The sequence below is a fragment of the Podarcis melisellensis genome (genome assembly GCF_964234715.1).
Source record: "Podarcis melisellensis genome assembly, chromosome: 1".
Lineage (NCBI taxonomy): Eukaryota > Metazoa > Chordata > Lepidosauria > Squamata > Lacertidae > Podarcis > Podarcis melisellensis.
Genome location: NC_138528.1, coordinates 31381331 through 31404669, shown reverse-complemented (window position 1 = coordinate 31404669; position 23339 = coordinate 31381331). Strand labels below are relative to the sequence as shown.

General features: G+C 40.5%; 1 protein-coding gene across 3 annotated transcripts in view; it reads left to right on the top strand.

Moving 5' to 3' along the window:
• LIN52 (lin-52 DREAM MuvB core complex component) overlaps nucleotides 1-21618 on the top strand; it is a 37430-nt gene extending 15812 nt beyond the window's left edge. The window contains exons 6-7 of one of the 3 annotated variants that reach the window (XR_014169541.1): nucleotides 17806-17866; nucleotides 19434-21618. Coding sequence is in view for 2 of the 3 variants with exons in the window: in XM_081916153.1 (XP_081772279.1) it covers nucleotides 13606-13727 (122 nt within the window). In the remaining variant the exon portion in view is untranslated. Of the gene's footprint in view, nucleotides 1-13605; nucleotides 17386-17805; nucleotides 17867-19433 lie in introns of those variants that run through there. The other 2 variants (XM_081916154.1, XM_081916153.1) reach the window with 2 other exon arrangements.
• The last annotated feature ends 1721 nt before the right edge of the window (nucleotides 21619-23339 follow it).

The window sequence follows — 23339 nt, the reverse complement described above, 5'->3', positions numbered from 1 at the left end:
AGAAACTAAAGCTAGTGCACAATGTGGCTGCCAGGCTGCTGCCGGAGGCCTCTGGTTGGCAGCATGTGACAGGGTTGTTAATATCTGGCTGCCTGTCTACTACTCAGCCAAGTTCCAGGTTCTTGTATTAATTTACAAAGCCCTGAACAGCTTAGGTGCAGGGTTCTTTAAGGACCGCCTAAACCCTTATATCTCTGCTCAGTCACTGAGATCATCTGTAGGGTCCTCAATGGTTCTCTCCTGAGTTGGCAAGGTCTTTGGCATCAATACAAAATAGAGCCTTGAGTGTCACCAGCCCAGTCCTGTGGTATGTCGAAGTCTGTTTAAAATTTCTGCCATTTTATACTATTTTTCAGAATTTTGTATTCTTTTCTAAGCAGTTGTGCAGTCTCCACAGGATCAGTTTTACTTGAAAGTTTGGCTTGTGATATCCTTTTCTAGAAAACCTCTGCTTCAATGCAGACAGTTCAGAAACAGTTCTTTCCTCCTGTCCCATTCCTGCAGCCCTGCATTGCATTGCACAGTGTTGGACTAGAATTTAATGAATGTTTGCGGCTGTGGCAAAACTTGCTTACAGATCTTGGTCTACTTCATATGTAGCTCCCTACTGATATTTCTGCCTGTAGGAAGAATGTTCATATGTTGATACATCATTACAAAGAATATTGAATATAGTCAGCTTTAAAGATACAAATGTTTTGCACTTACATATGTCTCTGAAACAGCCTTGTTCAGCAGATTTGTGCCATATCTATTTAATGAGAGAGAGCTCTTGGTTCCTTGGAACGTCTGTGGAAAAGCAAATGGCGAACATTATAGCTACAAAGTGTGAATTCTTAGCTGAAGTACTGACAGCATGAGCTTTAAAAAAAGAAGTAGGAATGTCTCATTTTTGACGTCACAGCAATCAAGTTCCAAATTAATTACTAAGAGACACTATGGAGAAGAAATTTTCAATCTTTTCTGCTAATTTTCTCATGCTGCTCCTAGTAATAATCTTTCATTGTATATGCATTATAGATATGCTTGGATTTGTTAATTGTAATATAAAATTAATGAGCACACTCAAATAGCAATTAGTTACGTGCATTCTTCAGGAGGCTCATGGCATTTTGTTCTGCCTAGTGTACCTGATACCTGCATCAGCAATCTTGACCACATTTATCAAGGTTTACTTGTGGGGTGGCAGCGATAATGAAGGGAGTGCATTCTATTGCTCCAGCATGTCAACCAGAATAAACCCCTCCTTCTTTCCTTATATGACCTGTACACTGTTAACAGCTACTTTCCTATGGTTGCCAAGTTTCCTTAGCAAGGTCTCTAAAGCCCAGGTCTCATCTGGGCTTGTGCTGTTCCTCATTAATATACACGTGCAAATTATCTATCCTCCCCCCCCCCACACACACACAGAGTGCTACACTTTCTATAGTTTTTGTTAAGTCAAAACCTTATGAAATTATATTTGTGAGTGTTCTTAAAGCTAATTTAGATGGGCATCATTATAGTTCATGTATTGTCAATATATATTCAGGTCAAATGCAACCCATATAATTAGGTTTATATAAGCATGCTTTCTCAGTATTTTGCTCTGGTTTAAGTAAATCAATTTTAAAATCAATTTCTGTTTGTACAAATAAGACCTTTAATGTGGTAGCCTCAGACTTGGTTGTTTTAAGCATCGTGCCTGTTCTGAATAACTTTCGCTGCTGTGTTCACTAAAAGTGCATCTGCTGGCAGACTAGGTCTTATTTATATGTTGGTTCTGCAAGATCAAATACTTCAGATTGGTTCCACTTAAAGCTCCCAAGATAACTGCCAGTTAGCACTGATGGTTATACATTCATCGTTTTCTGTGTAGCATGTAGATATCTGGGCACTGGTTGACTTCTATTAGACCAAGCTGTTTTGAATTCAGCAACAACCTTTCCTAAAATAAGGAAAGTTGCACAAAGTATGGCACATCTGGCAACACCAATGCAGACAGTTCTGAAAAGTTATTTAAAGTTCTATGATTTTTGACCTATGGAAGCATGGATAAACAAGTGTCTGATCATGATATAATTATAAGAGGAGGTGGTGATAGTTTAACTCCATAGAAGATATTTCCTGAGCCAGTAACCTTTCTATAGGAAGCTGCATTCACTGCTGGAATTCAGTTGCTGCGCTCTGCTTTTCCCTGGGGGATTTAATACTTCTTCTACATACCTTAATAGTATTACCCCACCCCACGCCCAGCAGGATCAAACCTGAAACCCTGAAGAGCTGTTGCCAATGAACTACAGACAGTACTAAGCAGGATGGACCCAGTGGTCTTGGTATGTGACAGTTTCCTATGTTCCACATGACACACAATATGATTGGTGTATTTTTAAAACTAGGGTTTCCCAAATTTGGGTCTCCAACTTGGACTACAACTCCCATCATCCCTAGCTAGCAGGACCAGTGGTCAGGGATGATGGGAATTGTTGTCCAAAAGCAGCTAGAGACCCAAGTTTGGGAAGCCCTGTTCTAGAGGAGTCCTGTACAACATTTTAAAAACACTTGTACTAGCTTCACATTCTTAATCTGCAAGTGTGCAAACTTTTTAAAATACTTCTTTAAAAAGATCATCTTTAGGATGCGGTGAGTTTCTTAACTCAACGTAAGGAGCAATTGCCAGCTAATTTGTTTATTAGATATTTGGGCTTAAGTGTCTAATAAGTGTAATAATGCCTGGTTAGTGATGAGTAACCTAATGAATCTTATGCAAGCAGGTTCCTTGACCCTAATCCATTGACCATGCTGAGGGTCACTGTTGCGGTGCATTTCTCAGGATGAGCCGCATGTTGCCTGCTGCTTCCCTGTTAGAATTCAGCCTGCCATACCCTTAGCACCCTGTCTCCTGAATGGAATTCAAAAAGACACTTAGATTTCCATAAATAAATTAGGAATTCAGTGGCTTCTTCCGGCTAATCAGGACAGGCTGATAAACCTTGCTAGCTGTTTAATAAATGAATTGTGACTGATTACCTATTAATATGGACGCCTCAGGAATTCACCCAGGGGGAAGCAGAGCAGTGAAATAGAGAGGGGCATGGCCCCCTGGGAAATCAGGGCTTCATGTTTGCAGCTTAAATATCTCTGTGAAGTATCAATAAGGAGGTAATTGAATTTTGAACACAAACATGAGCGCCGGATGGATGAAGAGAAGGGGAGGGGGCTCTGATCGTCTCTTCTAGGCCCCTTCATTCTTCCCTCCCCTTTCCCTTGGAGACCACTCTAGTGAAGATAGATGCTAAATCCATTAAATAAAGATTAGACTCTGTCGTAGTAGAAAATGGTAGCTTAGCTAGATCCCTGGGCAAATTGGGACCTTTAGCAATACAGAAAATTAAAATATACATTTTTAACAAGTGTGCTATCGACACGCTAATAATGGTTGCCTGTCTTGGGGGTTCGCTCACCTTTAGATTTGCTTTTGTTTGTCTATAGTGCTCTCCTTGTTTCTGTACTAGATTTTTTTTTTTGGTTCCTTAAAGTGGTAAAACTGTAGCTTCTTCAGACTATGATCTGCTGTCTCCTAGAATGAGATCTAAAATGTAATATTAGACAAGAGATGTTCTACGTTCCCTGAAATAGAAAGACTACCAAGAAGATGCAGTTAAGGCAACAACATGCAGACACAAGGATAGATGAAACACCCAAGAGAGATACTGTACTTTTATGTCTACAGTGGTACCTCATGTTAAGTACTTAATCTTTCTTGAGGTCCGTACTTAACCTGAAACTGTTCTTAACCTGAAGCACCACTTTAGCTAATGGGGCCTCCTGCTGCTGCCGTGCCGCCAGAGCCCAATTTCTGTTCTCATCCTGAAGCAAAGTTCTTAACCTGAAGCACTATTTCTGGGTTAGCGGAGTCTGTAGCCTGAAGCGTATGTAACCTGAAGCATATGTAACCGGAGGTACCACTGTACATAAGCTCCATAAGGACCTTGAATCCAAGTTTTTCTTTCTTTCTAGGTTTCCCTTAGATTGACTATTAAAACGGTGGCCCTGATACCAGTTGTTTCTGGTTTCTAGATTGCTCTGTAGGAGAAAATTAATAAACTTACTAGTGAAGAGGTTTGCTCCACAACAGTTAAATCAGAACTCTGTGCCTCAAGAAGCAGACCAAACTTTCCCTCTGTTAAAAAACTCTCTACTCTTCATTATACTTCATTATACTTGCCGTTGACTTGTCGCCAGAACTGTAGGAAGTCACCATATTCTAGCACCTTTTAGATAGGATAGTATTAAGTTAAAGGAAGCTTCTTTAATTTTAGGATCTCTTCGCTGAAGGATTACAGCAAAGTGGTCTGAGTTTAACACTCCGTACATTGCATAATTCTTGGTTTGTTTGAACTTGTAAAATAACTTTACACTTGTGCTAGGTAGATGGAAAGCACCCTGAATGCATGAATATAAACAGCAATCCAACATATATATGAAGGCTGTAGGTGTCCCCTGGGAAAAGAGAGGGGAATGGTAGTGAACCAAAGATCCCCTCTTTTCCATAGAGAGGATGGGCTTTGACCTAAAGCCCTTTTACATTACTGGGATTTTTATCTCCATACAAGTCAGGATGCCAAGAAAGTCATTCGGCACTTGAGCCTACAACAGATTCTAGAACTGGCGTCATTTTTCACAATGCAACTTATTGTACTTTTCCTTTATTCCATTGTAGCTCTTTAAAAATTTCATTTTTTGATTGCATCATGAAGAGCTGAAGTGAATTGTTTTGAGCAAGCGCTGCTGTGGTTTCCTACAGAATAAAGCTCAGTCTCAGTAAAGATTCAAGGCAAACTTGCTTTTTCCAGAGTTGGAAAAGCAGAAGAAGCTCACTTGTGCCACTTTGGGGAGCGACATGCTGGATTCTAAGCACCAAGGGATAGAGAGAGTATTACTTAACCAAAGCAGCGTAATAGGAGACTTTCATTTACTAAGATATATAGAAGAGGTTGTATAGCACAGTAGTTGCTACGAAACTGACCCCTATACCAGGAAATTGCCATTCCAAATTTGGCCTTGCCCAAAATGCATTAGGCAGCTTTTTGCAAGTTACTGCCTCTCACCCTTAGCAAATCATGGGATAATAATATTGACATAGCTGTTAGGGCTGTTGGATATTATGTGAAGCGCCCTGTGGACACTCAAGTACAATATAAATTCATACTGGTATTGAGATGTGCAGAGTTTTCTGGAACACATGCTAATGGCTTCACTGAGACAATAAAAAGATTCTGCCAAGGATGCTAAGGATTTAAGTATTTCATCTGTGCTTGGATTTCAGTGCTCACACAAATCCTCCCCTCAAGCATTTAAGTAGAATTAATTTACATAAAGTTGTTTCCTACATATGATCATGATGGTAAAGAGGGTTAAAGAGTCTTCTCCAGTGCTATCCAATTGCTGTCCTTCTGTTTCAAGAATGTAAATGTTGACTAAGTGTGATTCATTTTTTAATTTTGGGGGAAGACAGATGCTCTCTGATGGATTGGTTGAAGAGTTTCTTCTGTTTAGAATTTCTGCCATTTTATATACTATTTATCAGAATTTTGTACTCTTTTCCAAGCAGTACAGTGGTACCTCTGGTTATGAACTTAATTCGTTCCAGAGGTCCGTTCTTAAGCTGAAACTGTCCTTATCCTGAGGCGCGCTTTTGCTGACGGGGCCTCCCACTTTATGCGCGTCTCTGGCGCGCAATTTCCATTCGCACCCTGAGGCAAAGTTCGCAGCCAGGAGCAGCTGCTTCCGGGTTAGCGGAGCTTGTAACCTGACATGTTCATAACCAGAGGTACCACTGTACTATGGTCTCCACAGTTTTAGTTTTACTTGAAAGTTTGCCTTGTGATATCCTTTTCCAGCAAATCTGTGCTTCAATGCAGACTGTTCAGAAACAATTCTCTCTTCCTGTCACATTCCTGCAGTCCTGCAGTGCATTGCAGGGGGTGGACTAGATAGCCCTTGCTAGCCCTTCCAACTCTACAGTTCTATGATTCTGAGACTTCTCAGAAGAGCCTTTCAATAGTTGGAGATGTTTGCTTCTTATTTCAATGAAATGCCTGCTTAATCAACCTGAATTACTCCCATTAATCAGTAGGTTGAGCCCACTGAATAGCTAGTGCTCCGAGGGAGAAGGCTATTCTGCCCACACTGTTTATGAGAGCTATAATCTAGCTGTTAGAGTAGCTGTGTTAGTAGCATTTAATTCAGCGAATGTGTGCTGGTTTTTTTTTAATAATTACATAGGGATTTGGCTTTTACAGTTATTGCAGTTCTCAGGGATGGTTGATTAACATAAGTAATCATCCAATCTTTGGCATTTATGCCGGTATATGTTGTGTAGCAAAGTGAGATGGTTTCTCAAAGTGTAGCGAAATGTATACTTTATCAGATGTTGCTTCAAAATCATGTTTGCACCTTTCTGCTTAAAGCCAACCATATCTCTTCAGATTTTGTAGTCCAAGTCCACCTCTCCTCTTTATTGGTTGCAAATCATGTATGAAAACAGATATTGAATCTATTTGGTAAGAATGGTAGAAAATAGCACACACAAACTCTCTCTCTAAAATCTCATCTCAAGGATTTTGACACTGCTATACTTCCTAGTGATAGAGCATAACTTTTCTTAAGAAAAAGTAGAAGATAGCCATGTTGGGCTAAAAGAAAACTTGCCCATCTAATTCACCATCCTTTCACTGTGGTAATTGCTCATTTGGGCATAACATATTTGCAGAATCAACTACTTGTACTCTACATGTGTTTGGATGATAAGGAAGCTCGGTTATGAGTTAAGGACTCATAACATTTTGAAATAACTTGGTGTTAGTCTTGATCTTTAATGCCCCAAACAGTTCAGGCCGTCATGGAGATGTTCAGGTCCCACCAACTCCCCACTCCCACCCCAGTTCCACCAACTTCTGATCTGAGACAGGATCTTGCTGGCTCTGGTTTTATGTGTTTGTTTCTGTTCTGCTGTTTGAAATGCAATGCTTAGATGTGTTTATTTGTTTTAATCGTTAGCCGCTTTTATGAACCCTTTGAGATTGAAGCGCAGAATATAAATATATGTCAATAAATGTTCCCCTAAAGAAGGTATTCTGGAGCACTTAAGTAAGAATGTGAAATATTTTTCCTGCAACTGTTTACATGGCCAAAGCAAATGCCTTTCCTACTGTGCATGGATTGAAAGCAGATTTGTGCTCTCTCAACTGAACTGTAGCTATGGCTGGTCATCCTTTTTGCTTTTCATTTTCTTGGATTGGGCTGTGCTTTCTTCAGCTCTGCCACTGGAGATCTAAGTGATGTCAGTAGCACATAGCAACATTCACCACCTGTGGCCCCTTCTGTGCGGAGACTGCATGTGGTTATTCATACTCTGATAACCTCCCAGATTAGGTTACTGTAACATCTTCTACTTGGAGCTCCATCTTTAATTTTTATTATTTGTCTTTTATCCAAGCTGTATCTTCTTCTCTAGACAGTTCTAATCTCCAGTCTTGTTTTGCATTCTGCTGCTCTGCTCACCTGGTTTACTCTGCATTTTGTTTTGGCAAAGTCTCATTGTCTTCTGGCTTCTCTCCACAGGCCCCAGAACATTCCATGTGAAGTTTTGATTACAAGTATTCATGCTCCTGCTCCTGTTTCCCCCCTCTTTGCACTCCGACTCAGTTTCTTGGCCTCAGTTTTATGTTCCTACTTTGTATGTTAAATATTTCCACTTCTGCTACTCTCCATCTTTTCTCACTTGTAGCCCTCTTCTGTGGAATACATGCTATCTGAACACAATGCATTCCCAAGAAATTGTTAGGTGAGCGTTCACATAACAAGTCCACAATTACAATTGATTCCTATGGGGAAATTTCTAATGCATTCCTGACCAAATAAGTTTGACCCCAAAATGATGGAAAACCCCCAGGAAAACACTCAGCAAGATTACAGTACAGTACAGAAATAAAATTCCAGACACTGTAACCATTAAAATACGAACCTGTACTGTGCTTTCCCCCCTTCCCATGTGGTTGTTATTCTGTGTATACATGTCTACATTTTGCCTGAGTTTTTCCATCTTATTTATTATTATTAAATTTGCATACTACCCTTCATCTGAAGATCTCAGGATGGTTAATTTGCTGCCCTTTGTTATGTTGCTTTACCTTCCCTCTTTTCAAATTCTAAATAGTTGAAAATGATATTGGCCTTTTTTTGGTACAATGTGGGTGCTATAGAAATATAATTAAATAATCAAGTATTGTGAATGTAAAAAGGAATGAATACACAAAATGTTCCCTTCTGTGAAAATTGGTTGTACAAGCACATTATGTAATTCTACCCTGGTTGCGTTTCTAAGAGTTCTGGAATGGTAACTTAGAACTGTAACAAAAAAGTATATATGAATACTGAATGTATAGACAACACTGCATGAGTTCCAGAGTTTTGCACCAAACTCCAGGCTATTAGTAATTTAAAACCAGAGGGAGCATTTGCTTAGCTAGGCTAGATTAGTAAACAATTTAATTGATTCCAGATTGCCAAAGATTCTAGATTTTTTTCTGAATGTGTCCATATCTGAAACTAATTCTAATGCCATGTGTGTTATCCAAAGAAATTTGGGTGTGAACCTAATTTGAAAAGAGGTACAGCCGTAAGATCCACGATGAAAAGTGCTAGCATTAAAAGAAACTGGATGGTTGTCACATGGAGTACAGTGTGTATGCTAATAAAGCTTTGGGCGAAAATATTGCATGCCTATGGTAGATTTAGTATGAAGTAAATAAATGCATTCTGTTCTGTTGAGCAGATTAAAACAGAAGAAGTATCTGTTGAAACCTTTTAAAAAACATGTTTGAAAAAACAAAAACTAGTCTTGGGTCATGGAATATGAATAAACAAGGAAACATGCTATATTCCCTTGTGCTTATGGGCCTAAGCATCAGTTAGATTTGAGAAAAATATTTAGTAGGTTGCATTTTTGTTATGAGAAGTTGTTGCTGGGGCAAGGAGGGAATGCCCTGTTGTGCAAACAAGAAGTCCTTGCCCAGGACTTCCACTGGTGGAGTTCATTAAATGAATCCCATCCCAGATTTAATTGAACTTTTGACTTGGTTGAACATACAGCTTTCAACCAGCTCTGTTTAGAACCCTCTATCTGCCTTACGATAGAACGTCTTTGCAGGGAATCCACAGCTTTCACCATACTCACAGAGAGAAGCCCTTTGCAACTCTCCTCTACTCTTAATGGTTGGGAGAATGGGTATACAATCCTGGCATCCATTGAAATGTGGGCATGCTTGATGAGGTATGTTCAGTGTAGGCTAGGCCCATACAAATTGCTTGTCCTGCTCAGCTCCTATCAATCTTGTACGTATTGTGAATTTTTGAGGGGGTAGTTATTGAGACCTTTTGCAGGCACTGCAGGAGATACTGGTGCACGTTGGTGACCCTTAAATACATATATGTATGTGCTTTATGCATCCAGGTTTCCTGATAATTTTTAGCAGTGCAGTTAGCCACTATAACACTCCCGTTATAGTGTGTGTGTGTGTGTGTAAATTTGTTTATAGAGATTGGCTTTAGTGTGTATCTTTTGATGGGATTTTGTCTACATGATTTTACTTTGCAATATAGGATGTAAATTCAGCTCAGGCTTTGAGCACTATTATTAAACCTTTTCAAGGAGGTCCCTCGTGGCAGCTTCATAGAGCAGGTGGCCTGTACTGCATATGGGGAGTCAGGAGCCTGTGTCTTATCAGAACATATAATCTAAAAATCGCTCAGCCTGTTTTCCTCTCCTGGGGAGAGAACGACCACACTGGACTCTTATGCTAAAAACTAATTATTAACCTACAGTAAACGTCATTCAGCACAAATCCCAGCTGAAAGTGCCTGGGTGACGGATGTTTCTGGGTAGCAGGCCAAGCTGTCATTTGGCTTTTTAATAGATAGTCTGTTCATTGTCCCACAGAATTTGAAGCTTATCTTTTTGGATTTAACAGAATAAGCCGAGCCTTCTTTTTTATTTTTCTAATAGCTGTTTAGAGGAGTGTGAATTTTTTATTTTTAATGTAGGTCTCAACGGAGCTAGTGGGACACTGCCTGCTTTACTCAGTTACAGCGTGAGTGGTCCAGTGATACCAGACATAGAATTAGGGTTCATGAGAATTTCCATTTTCACTTTTACATAGAAGCTAATTTCTCACGATTCCTAAGTTCTATTTTAAAACCTGTAGGCAACATCTATGAAAGCATGAGGATGCAATTTGTGTCCTACCTGATTACATGTTTTTTCCTCATGATCTCCAGTAATTTTGACCAATATGTTTCCTCTTGCAGCCACATTTTCTGTGCAAATAAAAAAAAAGTTTTCCTCTTGCCTTGCTGAGGGTAATGCTCCAGCAACCTCATTCCTTTTTGTATCCTTCTCTGCCCAGGTCTGGCAGCTGCCACCACACTAGGCACACTGAGAAGGAAAAAAGGAAAGTGACGACTATGCATATCACTTCTCCCCATGTGGATTGGCTTCCGGGTCTGTTTACAAACTGCACAAACAACTTTCATCCCCTTGGCAAGGTCTGTCATTTATGTGGCTTGTAAACACTCCTCCAGGAGGCCAAATCACATTTGCTGAAGTAATTAGATATCTGGGACTGTGTGTATGCAACTGCAGAGGCAGCGACAACCACCCGAGGAATTATGTGTGTAAAGGGGGTCTTAGAATGTGCTACAGATGGAACGCAGCATTGCACTCACTAGTGTTTCTCCACCCAAGCAAACACAATGTGCTTTGATGACCCCCAGTCTCTGGAGTTTCTCTGTCTGAGTGAGTGAATGCACCCGGAGCAGTCGGTTGGGAAACTTTGTGGAGCTTTGGGACACTACACACTCATTTCTCTCCTTCTCCCTTCCTTTGCTGGCAGGGATGTGAGAATGATCATGCCAGCAGCAGGAAAAGAGCCTGATTGGGTACCCAGTGACAGCTCTTTACCCCTCCAAACTGGTAGTGCATTTGAGCTTCAATGTCTGATCCACAACCACACCTACCAGCCATTCTCTGATTGTTCATCTGTTGCTGTATTCAATACAAAGAATTTCACAATCGGAATGCCAGTGTTGAAAATCATGGATGATGATTTTCAGAAACAACAACGCATAGAATCATAGAGTTGGAAGGAGCCCTTGGTGGTCATCTAGTCTTCCTGGTCATTGCATCATCTGCAATACAGGATGTGCAGCTACAACATACCTGACAGCCGCTGCTTAAATACCTCCAATGAAGGAGAGTCCACCCTTTGAAGCAGCCTGTGCCACTGCTGAACACCTCTTACCATTAGGGAGTTTCTCCTAATGTTCAGTTGAAATCTGCTTCTTTGCAGTTACTACCCATTGGTTCCAGTGGAAGTAACACGGAAGTCTGTTCCACCTTCTGCATGACACCCCATCAGATATGAGAGCCGCAACCATGCAGTCCCCTCTGCTTAATCTTCACTTCTCCAAGCTAAACATATCCATCTCCTTCAACCATTAATCATAGGCCTTGGCTTCCAGACCACTCTCCATCCTGCTTAGCTTCACATGCCACGTGTAAGAAAATGGCTCCCTGTATCACAAAGTCTTCTTCCACGCATTGGGATTTGACAGGGAGGAGAGGCAGCACGCTCATCCCCACTGCCCCCCTATCAGGTGTTTATGCCAGATTTGTAACACTTGCGGAAGGTTAAAGTTGTCCCCTACTATCCCAGCATACTTCAACCAGCAGTGGGAGCTCTCTCACCTTTTTCTCTTTCTCTAACCAGTCATGGTGAGAGGTGGAGACTATGATTATCTACCTTGTCCTCTTTAATAGTTTAATAAGGGGTTGATAACTGTGGTTAGCATTTGGAGGGGTTCCTGCAGGGTTAAGGATGCCACCAAGGAAAATGTCTATGATTGGACTCAACTAATCCTGCAGAGTCAAGAAAACTGGACCCAAGCAGGGGTTTTTGTATTAGTAAATGTGTTGAGTGTAGGATTAGTAATTAAGTTTATGATTAACATTATATGGAAAGGATATTGGTAATATGAGACACCATGTGATATATTTATGTGATAGAATTCTCATTACTTTATAGTGATGACTGCTCAGTCTTTTGCTATACCTGGAGGCTCTCTTTTGGTAGCTTTAAGTAATATTTTATAGTTTATTAGCCTCATAATTTAACTACTTGTCTTTGATATTGGCTGGTTTTGCATGTGATGCTTGTATGTGTGCTCACACACACAGTTGGCCTTATGCCAGAATAAATATTTTAAGCTGCTTGGTTCCTACTTTTTCTCCTTTTCCCGATACCACGGGGCAGACATAACCAGCAGTGGGAGAACTGAACTGTATAAACTACAATTAGAATTGCAGAGCACAGGTGGTTGAAGCTTCTATACAATTGCCAAGCTATTTTGTTTTCTCAAATGAGAGGGTATTTAAGGAAAAAGCGGGCTGAAAATGTTGCTTTCTCATTCAAATTCTTCCAGGCAATGTATTCTATTGATGCCATTTGAAGCCACAGCAATAAAGCATTTAAAGCTATCCTACAGTGTTGCTGAGAAATGAATATATAACCTGATTCAGTTAGCAGTTCATTTATTGATTTAGATTAGTGTATTGGGAATAACTGCCCTTCAAAAGAAGCTTTCCTTTGATGACAGCTGGATTTGGCACTTGGAGCCTCAGAACAAGGCCACCAGTAACAAGCAAGTTTAAAATAAAAAGATGGTTTTAGCGTCACAGTTAAGTACTGTTTCTGCAGTGGGTGTCTAAGACTTCACTAGGGAGACAGACACCCCATCTCTATGCTATTCAAATACAAAGAACTATTGCAATGAAAGACTGGAGTAGCCACCTCATAGCATGTAATGTATCTGAAGGTTTGGTGATCACTCCATTTTGCAATTTAATAGATAAGAAACCCCCTCCCCTCGCACCCTGTATATCTACATGCTCTACTATGTCAGATCTGCATTCTTGGGATGTAAGGTTCCATTAAAAAATAAATAATAATCACAGCCCCCGCTCTCCCCCTTCGCCACACTCATTTTCTATAATATGGTAATGATATCACCGTAGCAGTAATTACGGGTCATCTTCATTTCTTTCATCTCTGCTGGTTCTGATGGCTTCATTCCTTTGACGGAGAAGATTTGGCTCTGGGTACTGTGATTATTTTGTTAAGCATTATTCGAATAGACAGGAGTGAGAGAAATTAATCAATCCAAATGCAATTAGCATCATGTTTAACCCAGTGATGGACGTCTCAAGGTGAAACAGCCAAGGGAGTTTCAGTCATTATTATTCAATCCAGTGGCTCTTATCTAAATTATAATCAAGAGCGGTTTTATTGGCTTCAAGGCGAGGAGATGTAACTCTTTCCCTACACTTAGTGTCATGGAGATCATGGGTCAAGGAGGTCAAGCTGGCTGCTGTCAGTTTCTTGGAAGTGGGAGGTGCTCCCAATACATTCATCTTCATATTTAGGTTGGTTGAAACAAAATAGCACTTAGTGAATTTGATACTGGTAGTTTTATGTTCTTGGCTTTTACCTTGATTGTGTTTATTAGGTGCAACAGCACAGCCTATTCCTACACAGTCTACTGAAGCCCATGGTGGTCCAATCTGCTTTGAGTACCGCAAGAGTTTTTATTCCTTTCTTGTAAAGGGGCCAGAAAGAGAAAATCCCTGAAGAAGAACCTATTACAATAGAGAAATTCCTTTGAAATTCTGAACATCTTTTCAGGTACTCCTAATCCATCCATGCAGTGGGGGAAGAGAAGGCAAAATCACATTATGCAAGTAGAACGTCCACTTGCGCATGGACAGTTTTGGATACAGCCCATTGTTAAGTCACAGTATTTCACGATCAAGATTTGAAATACGTAGAGCAAATATTACCAGCATAATCAGTTTCTCTTCATCACTTAGAAGTCTGGTGCTATAAATAGCATGTTCCAGATTTGACTCATAATTCATCGTTTGTTTGTTTGTTTGTTTATTTATTAGATTTATATGCCACTCTTCATTGAAAGATCTCAGGGCAGTTCCCAAGATAAACACACAAATAAATAGTTAGAACAGAAACAACCAGGCCTTTTTTGTTTCAGCCAGAACTCTCTGGAACTCAGTTCCGGCACCTCTTAGGAGGGTGCCATTGCCATTGTAAGAGAACAAGGGTGAGTTCCAGAACCTCTTTTTCTAGAAAAATAGCACTGGCAACAACAAAACAATATATTTGATACGTGAACACTGTATTCTGGAACTAGAAAGTAAAATTATAGATTTGCAATGATGAAGTGAAGCCAGTATATGTAAACAACATTCCATCCATGAATGGAAAGTTGTAAAGAACCACAAAACAGCGCACACAATTATATTTTAATCTCCATGTCTGCATACAGTTTCTTTGGCATAAGTTGCATGTTTCAACTACTATTCATTCTGCCCTTAACAAACTTACAGGGCAAGGCTCTTATGAACACAGAACTCTTCACTTAAGGTCCCTTAACATGCAGTTTCTATGCTAATGGTCTGTGATTTTACATATAAGTCTGCTTGCAAAGCCATGTTTCTTATAACATGGTGAACAGAGCACATCAGTGAAAAGCAGTTGAGAAGTTATAAGTATTTTATAGAGCTGCCCTTAGTTACAGCCGTGAACTGTGTATAAGAGTGCATAAAATGGCATTGGCGGGGTTGATTGTTGCTAATTGCATCAAGGAGGCTACCTTATTCCAAGCTAGTCTGTCTTGCTCGTTGCTGTCTACTCTTAACTGGCAAGCTCTCCTGGGGGTTCAGGATACCAGGAATTGAACCCAGAACCTTCCTTCTGCAAAACAGCTATGCTGCCACTGAGCTATGGTCCTTCCCTTAGATGAAATGCAAATTGTTCTATCTGAACACATTGGGCATCTTTATGCAAAAACAAGCCATCTCCCCTTTCCCGTTAAGGATCCTTCAGAGTGATAGCTGCTTACATAAATGTAAGTCACTGGTTTCATTGGTTTTATCATAGTAAATCCTCCATTATTTCCTGACTATCCAGAGCTTATGACACAGTGCGGCACAGAGATACTATATGCATGAGAATGCCCTTTATGAGATGTTGGGGACCAATGAGCCCCAATCTCCAGCAGAGGGTTCTTTTCTAATTAAATTGCCATTGGAAGGAACATCCTAGCTGCAGTTTCCACTTTGGACCGAAGGCCAAACATTATGAGTCTTTGTCATTTGATTAAAAATGTTACTTAACCTTTAAATTGCTACAGATGTAAAGATAGCCCTGAGTTTCTAATGTAATCTCCTCAAAGTTAAAATCGGGAAAATCTTTGTGTAATGAAACCCATATGTCATAGTGAAAGGATGCAAAGCGCTGGCAGAGTGGGCTGCTCTCGCAGGAGATTCTGCACCCAATCTTGTTAACCAGGGCTGCTTTTGGTAATCCCTCATCTCCTCACTTGCAAGAAATCAATCTGTACTACTGAATCGCTTCAACCAACAGCCACAAAATTTACTGCAGGAGGCAGTTTGGGGACAGTTGTAGTGCGAAGGGAGACCAAGGCAACAAGGCTAAATACAGGATTGAGGGATTGAAGTTCCAAAGAGGAGATTATATTAAACTGTGCTCCACCCTCCTTAGCAACTGGGAAATTAAGCTTCCGTTTTTGGATTCGGCCTCTTCTGTCCACTACCTGGTTTGAGATCCATCTATTCTAAGGCAGAAAATTTAATTCCTGGTTCAAGAGCTTCTGTTATTTATAGCAACCCAATGGCTGTTTCCTAGGTAGTCCCAGGAAAGGGCGGATTTGTTGAAATACTCAGCTTTATTGTAACCTAGGCCGATTACATCCTAAATTGTTGTTTTCTGTGGTCTTTAGTGCCCCCACTTCCCCATCTAACTGAGGAGATTAATTTGTAATCGAGCTATTGCAGTTGTATCCATTGTTGGTTTTCTATTGTAGTGATAGAGAGAGTAAATTTTGCCAGGATAGGGCAATTCATGCTTCTCTTTCATGCTGTGGCTTTTTGCTGGAATGATAAAAATTGTATGATGCCCCACCTCCAGTAGGCAAGTCCCTTGGATTAAGTATATTTTTTAAAATATTCCAATGTAATCTAGTACAATTTTGTTTATCTGTTTTATTTGAAAACGTACCTCTACTACGTAACTGGCTTCCCTCGTTCCCATGTCAGTAGTGACAGCTAATACTGTAAGTTTCCCTGACAACAATTGCATTTAGGATGTTGACTGCACTTTCTTCTCTTCCTTGTTTCTCAACCAAAATAAGCATATCTGGAATTAGATTTTTAATGAGGTGGGGGGAAATGTTGAACTGGACCAACGCTAAACAAAAAGAACCATTTAGCATAAGAAACATTTTTGGGTTTCCTTCCCAAAGTCAGGTAAACTACAGGGAGGGGGGCAACCCAGAGGGAAGAGTGCCCAAAATATTGGGAAAGAGCACTATCCTGTCCGAATTTGCCTATTACCAGCGATATACTGCGAAGGAAGGAGTGCGTGTCTGAGTAGATCAGCTGCTAGACAATCAGCACACCCAAAGAAAGTAGCAAAATGCAGAAACTTCTCTGCACAATTTGGATGGCCCTTGCTTATTTGATGGCTATAAGGACCTTACCTTAGTTTTGTATTATAGCTTTTAAAATTTAAAGCCTAGTTGACTCCTAAGTGTGTATTGAGAAGAGGAATACAGAATAGCAGAAGGCTGTCTCCTGCTCCTAATGGGATTTCGTAGCAGCATGTGCGAGTTTGTTTCAGAAGTCAGAAATGAACAGATGTTGGTATAAATTACCTCTGTGTCTGATGTCTTGCAAATTAAAAGCGCGGTTGGCATCACTAAACAATTTCACCAGGTGGGGGGGGGGAGGGCGAGCCGGGTGGTGATTATTGTAGCAGGTCGGTAAGAATCTTTAAGCTGCGGCAGAGCAGGATAGCAAGGATAAAGGAATGAAGAATAAAATGAGAGGTCTGTGAATTAATCAGAAATGTTAACATCTCCGATGACAAGCGAACAGGAGGGCACGTGCTCAGGAGCAGCCCCCAACTCACAGTAATTTCACTTGGAGCGCAGAACTAGTCAGTGCTCGCAGCCTGATTTATAGGGTGCAGCCCTCTTCAGGGGCGCCTAGTTGTCACACATTCGTATATCTCCTATATGGGACTGGGGCTGTGGAAAACTTCCACTCCATCAGTTGATAATGCTGCAGTTTGACATTACTCGAGCAAGAGCAGGGCATGAGATTTAATTCAAAGCCAACTTTCTTGAACCTCAAACTTCCAGTGATGATGTTTTTAAGTTATTAGGGTTTATCCCCTTTATACAAATTAGGGGAAAAAGGCCCCCCTCCCGGAGTGTCTCACTGCACTTTTTAAGTCTCTGAACTTCACATATATGGTGTAATCGTGGCAAAATTTGAAATAGGAAATGATAGTCTTCAGGTTACACAGCAAGGTTCAATGTAGTTGACTGTTTTTCTGCAACTAAATGTTGGTTGAGTGAATATGGTTCCATGTTTTCTATTTTCTGTGTTCATTGTGGTTATGTGACTGCTTCAGGGCCCTCAACACCACCAACATCACTTCGGCACATTTAATAAGTATTTGGATGGTGCAGTAAAGTTGGGTTTCTGGTGTGGGAAAACAATCACATGGCCATTTTTAAATCAATATTCACTCAACCTGCACCTTACTTAATTACAGTCCTGTGAATTGGACCTGACTTAAGGGTATTATTATATAAATGTTCTAGATCAGTAGTGGAGAACCTCTGGCCCACAGAAGTGTCATCTGCCCTACACCTGATGTCAGTTGTAGGTAAAGATGCTTCTAAGTGAAAGGGAATTTACAAGCCCCATTGGTCAGTTGAGTCCCTTTTAAAGCCATCTAAGTTAGCGAGTAGCTTAGTTTAACAGTCAAGTGTTTGAAGGAGTGCTTCCTTCTGTTTGTACAAAATTGTACACAATATTGAAGTGTGGTTGCAGCTTAGATTTGTATAATGACACTACAGTATTAGCAGTTTTATTTTCAGTCTTACGACATGGAGTTTTCACAGCTGCCATAGATTGAACTAGTGTTTTCACTAAGCTGTCCACCACAACCCCAAGATGCCATATTGAATTGATGCAATAATACAGGAAACTCCCCACTTGTGTGCAATCTACTTGCGCACGACCTCAGGGCCAGGAACCTTGGAAGAGGCAGGTGGATCGCGAGAAGACCCTCAAAGCCCGAAGAAGACATCCTTTTTGTGCTCTGGGGAGGGTCTCCTTGCAAGCTATGAGGTCTCCCTAGGGTGCTCCCCACTTAAACGCATTTCACTTATGTGCGCAGGGGCCCAGAATGTAACCCCCACATAAGTGGGGAGTTGCCTGTTCTGCCCTTGCAGCCAAACCCTCCACTCTCAAGATTGGGTTGTCTGGCCTTCATAGTAAAGGATCCCACAGGGAATTTTGATGCCTAGGAGTCTTTGCAATATATTAGCCCTCTGTCTGCATATAACCTATCCACCACAATGAATGGGCATTTTACTTATTACTTAAGAATGGGGAGTCAGCATGCAAGGGAAAGTGTTTGTGTATTTTATCTTTGAAATTGTGGTCTTTGGGACACTTGCAGCTAAAACCTTGGAACTCCAAGTCAGAAATGTTTTTGGAGGAAAGTAGCTGTGTAAAAGCTCTGTGATGCTTTTCACAGAGATTGATGACACACAGGGAAGCATATATATACTTTGCCTTGCTGTATTAAGCACTCAGGGAATGACAATACAGCGTGAGAGGGTAGAGCACAGCTCTGTAAACTCTACTTTAACACACCATCCATAGATGAACTACTTTGAGGGAATATAAACTCCATTTACGTTATAGCATCCAGGGACTATCACTGCCAAGGGAGAGTGGAAGTGCTGTCTCATTTATGTTTAAGATCATAAGCAGCCAGGGACAAGTAATCTTGAAATGGAGGGAGACAGAGGTCCATAATCTCTGAAGGGTTATAGCATCCAGGAAGAGATGCCCTGAGGAGGAGCAATAGCACTCTAGATTATACTATTCATAGATGGATATAGCAGGAAAACTGAAAGGGGGAACCTGAAGCTAGCCGCAGAGGAAATAAAGGAAGTGGGTGTAGTAAGAAATGAGACAGCTTGTGAGTATTACAGCTGAGCTTTGACGTTTTCAGTGCTTGGCCTGCAATTCCAGACTGCTAGGAATTCAGAACCGCAGCACAGATTTATTTCTTCACTTTATATCTTTTTTGCTACCTCTTGGCACCAGAAAGCCATTTTAAATGAATTTCACAAGTGGGGTTAAATATTGTAAATTATCCAGCTCTACTTGTTTTATGTTAAGCCTTTTCCCCCTTTCTTTCTTGTGATTTCAGCAAGAGAAATGACTCGAGGGAAATTTCTGAACATCCTGGAAAAACCCAAAAAGTAGCTGAATATGGAGTTTGGAAAGAAATACACCTGGCTGCTGGAAGACGACCAGAATTTCCCCAAATGCCTGATGCTTACAGAAATGCTCTCTTGCCTCACCTCTTTTCTGAAGAGAGACATCCAGGTTATTTTGGCAAGGACAGACAACCGTTCCCCAGCAGACCAATTTGACCTGCCTGCCTCTTTACTACCCCTACACGTTTTGCTAGAATAATTTTATGCCAGTCGTGTCCAAATGGATGCATTCATTCATCCACGATTGGCAACAGCATATTTTTTAAAATAAAAGCAGAGTTGCTTTTTATTACCTGGTTCTGTGACACAGGCCTGTATATCACACGGCATATACAAGTATATGTCTGCATGGACGTGCACGTCCCTCTTTTCCTTTTGGGACAAGAACTCAACATGAATAATGCCACACGGAAGAAGCCACCACAAGTGTGGTCCTGAATGAAAACTAATTTTTATTTATTTATTTTTTACATTTTGGCTAATCTCAAGACTGCAAAACATGTTTGATTTCCTTCCAAGTTAGCTGTATGTATTGGCCACAAACATTGCAGATAAGATGATGCGGTTTCCTCTTCCCAAAGCTCACATAGCCTCAGGTGCTGAGTGGGATTGGGAGCCACATGCCAACATGTAATATGAATTAATGGATGTATGTTTGTTTGAATATATATTTGTCTCTTAGGGTGGGAAATGTGGAAGGGGCCTTTCTAAATAATGAAAGAAAATATCCTCCAATCGTTAATACCCAGAAGATGGTTCTTCAAAATCGGTTTCTCTTACAAAGAAACATATTGGAGAGATGTCATTATTGTATCACTTGAATCACATCTCCACCCCACCCACAAGCAATAAATTGCTTGTCCACAAGATGCATGGTTAGGATATTGTATTATGAAGTTGCTAGTTAAACATTTGAGGATAATCCAACCAGAAGCAAGCAGTTTTAAGTCCCATGCATCTCAGTGGGGAGATTGAACCTCTCTCATTCTGAAATAAGTGGGATTCAAGAGAGCTTAACTTTGGGTGTGGCCTGAATATTCTACTGAAAATTCTATATAGATTTCACTTTTCTCCAGGGCAGAGCAAAGCATTTACGTTGTGGGCACTGGATATACATTGAAATATTTCAGCACAGAGACCTTAGAGTGTCCTTTTCAATTTGCAGGTGATATGGGGTAAGCTTGGAGCTGTACGAATAAACTATAATCAACTAACTATATATATACATGATCTTGCAAGCAATTCTGTGTTAAGGCCCTTTGTACAGTACACAAGTGAGAGATCTCTGTTGCAGCGCACCTGCCAGTTTCAGCTGTAAATCCTTGGGTATCTGTCTATCCAAGAACAAGAGGGACTTTTCAAAGCATAAGAAGTTTAGCAAAGTCTTCACTTGTTTAAGTAATGGTCACATATGGTCACAATATGCACGACGGGGGCTCAAATATGAGGTTGCATTGCTGTGGGAGCAAAACTGCATATAATGGTGAACAATGAGATTGGAAGCAAGAGAAACTGTTGTTGGCCAGAGAAATGTTTTTCATGTTGACCTAATGTTTATATTTGTTTAGGAATATTGAAATTCTTGCATCTATTTTATATATTTGTGGCTTTTCATATGTATATAGTAAACACCACAAAATTGTTTTTTGTGTACACGTTGAAGTTACGTTGGGACAGAGAGTTCTGAACTCTCCCATTGAAAGCAATGGGATGTGAAAGTGTTTAGCTCCAGTTTCATCATGCTCTGTATATTTGTTTTTATTGTGAAGGTTCTTGAAACACATTTTTTGAGGTTGTGAAACTGAAAAGTTTAGGCAGCACCTAGGGTAACTTCACATTACCAACCTAGTCACGAATCACCATTTTTAAAATTAGTTGTTAAAAAGCATTTCTTTTTTATTCTGGAAACTTTTATCCTTCATAGATAGGGCAGTAGTCTGTATATGCCCTAGTGTTGGGATATTTATATATTTATATTTTTCAGTCTTGGATATGATGGGAATGTATTTTTATAAATAGTAGTAATACTTGATCGGGTTGTCTTGAACAAGTAACCTGTATGTTATAGCTCCATGTTCTTAAAATAAATAAAGATTAAACAATGCATTTTCAAAAGCATGTGAAATAAGGAATTTTGTTTCACCAGTGATTTTTAGCCAAATATCAGTTTGATTCTATGTACGCGCCAGCTGGGAATTACTTATATATTTCATTAATGAATTGCTTCCCATAGAGTAGCCTGAGCCAATTTAACAATTAAAATGTAACTTAAAAACAATTTGAAGTCTAAGTATAATTACAGGGATAGAAATCTCAACCTCAAATGCTTGTTGGGAAGTCTAATTATAATTACAGGGATAGAAATCTCAACCTCAAATGCTTGTTGGGAGAAGAAAGGTCTTCAACAGATGCTAAAAAGAAAATAGAAACGGTGCCCATATGCAACACTGGAAATTTGCCAGGTGCCAGGCACACATGGGTGGCGCTGTGGGTTAAACCACAGAGCCTAGGATTTGCCGATCAGAAGGCTGGTGGTTAGAATCCAGAGTGCAAGTAGATAAATAGGTACTTCTCCGGTGGGAAGGTAAACGGCGTTTCCATGTGCTGCTCTGGTTCGCCAGAAGCAGCTTAGTCATGCTGGCCACATGACCCGGAAGCTGTCTGCGGACAAACGCTGACTCCCTCGGCCAGTAAAGCGAGATGAGCGCTGCAACCCCAGAGTCGGCCACGACTGGACCTAATGGTCACGGGTCCCTTTATCAGGCACGTGCATCCAAGTGAAGATGCCCCGTCGCCAGAATGGCACCTGACGTCTCCACCATCTGGAGGTGCATGCCTGGGGAGCCTTGGATCTTGACTGTTTTCACACACTAGCAACACTTTCTGTAGAATTCTACCTGCTATATTTTATCTGCACAAACAGAATTAATTTCAGGAACCTAAAAGTCATATTGAAAAATACAACTTTTGAGCCGTCTGGCCGAAAAAAATGGCAACCAGGCATTCCATTTTGGCAACTGTAACTCTGGTTTAAGGAGCTATTTGGCATCTAGCTTATATATCTGACTTTCTAACGCTGCCCGTATGGTATAGGGAGAGAGTTCTAAAGGACAGGTTCCTACCATCGTATCAGGAGGTCTGTTCTATGCAATGTATCTGCAGAAGGCCCTCACCTGCAGAGCAGTGATCAACTGATTGTATAAGGGGTGAGATAATTTTTCAGGTATCCTGATCCCAAGCTAAATAGGGCTTTGAATACCAAAATCAGCACATTAAACTTAGGCCAGTAGTGAATTGGCAGCCGGGGCAATTCTTTCAGCAGCAGCATAGTATGAAAGTGCTACTCTGCACCAGGATGTTGCACTAGCTACAGATTCTGGGCAGCCCCACATAAAGCTCAGTGTGGTAAGTCATCTGGAGTTACCATACATGGTTAACACTGGTCAGGATATCCTGGTCTGGAAGCAGTCCTAACTGTCTTACTAGATGAAGCTGCTGAAAGACGCTTCTAGCCATTGAGGTCACTTGGGCCTCTAGTGACAGAAGTTTCATATTTGGAATTGGTTATATAAAACCATAGGAAGAGAGTTCAATTAAAATGTCACAGTTAAAGTTCACCTGAGTTTGAGACTTGAAAATCAGAATTTAGTTACTTTATAAAGAGTAAGACTTGTTCTCTCTCAGTCTACATCCCTAAATATCCTCTATAACAACCGTATAAAATTTTGAGTACAGTCTCAAGTTTCTTTAGTATTTTAACATCCAAATAATAAACAGAGCAAGATGGATTCTGGTCTTTCAGGATGCCCAATTCACTTGCTTTCATACATTTAGAG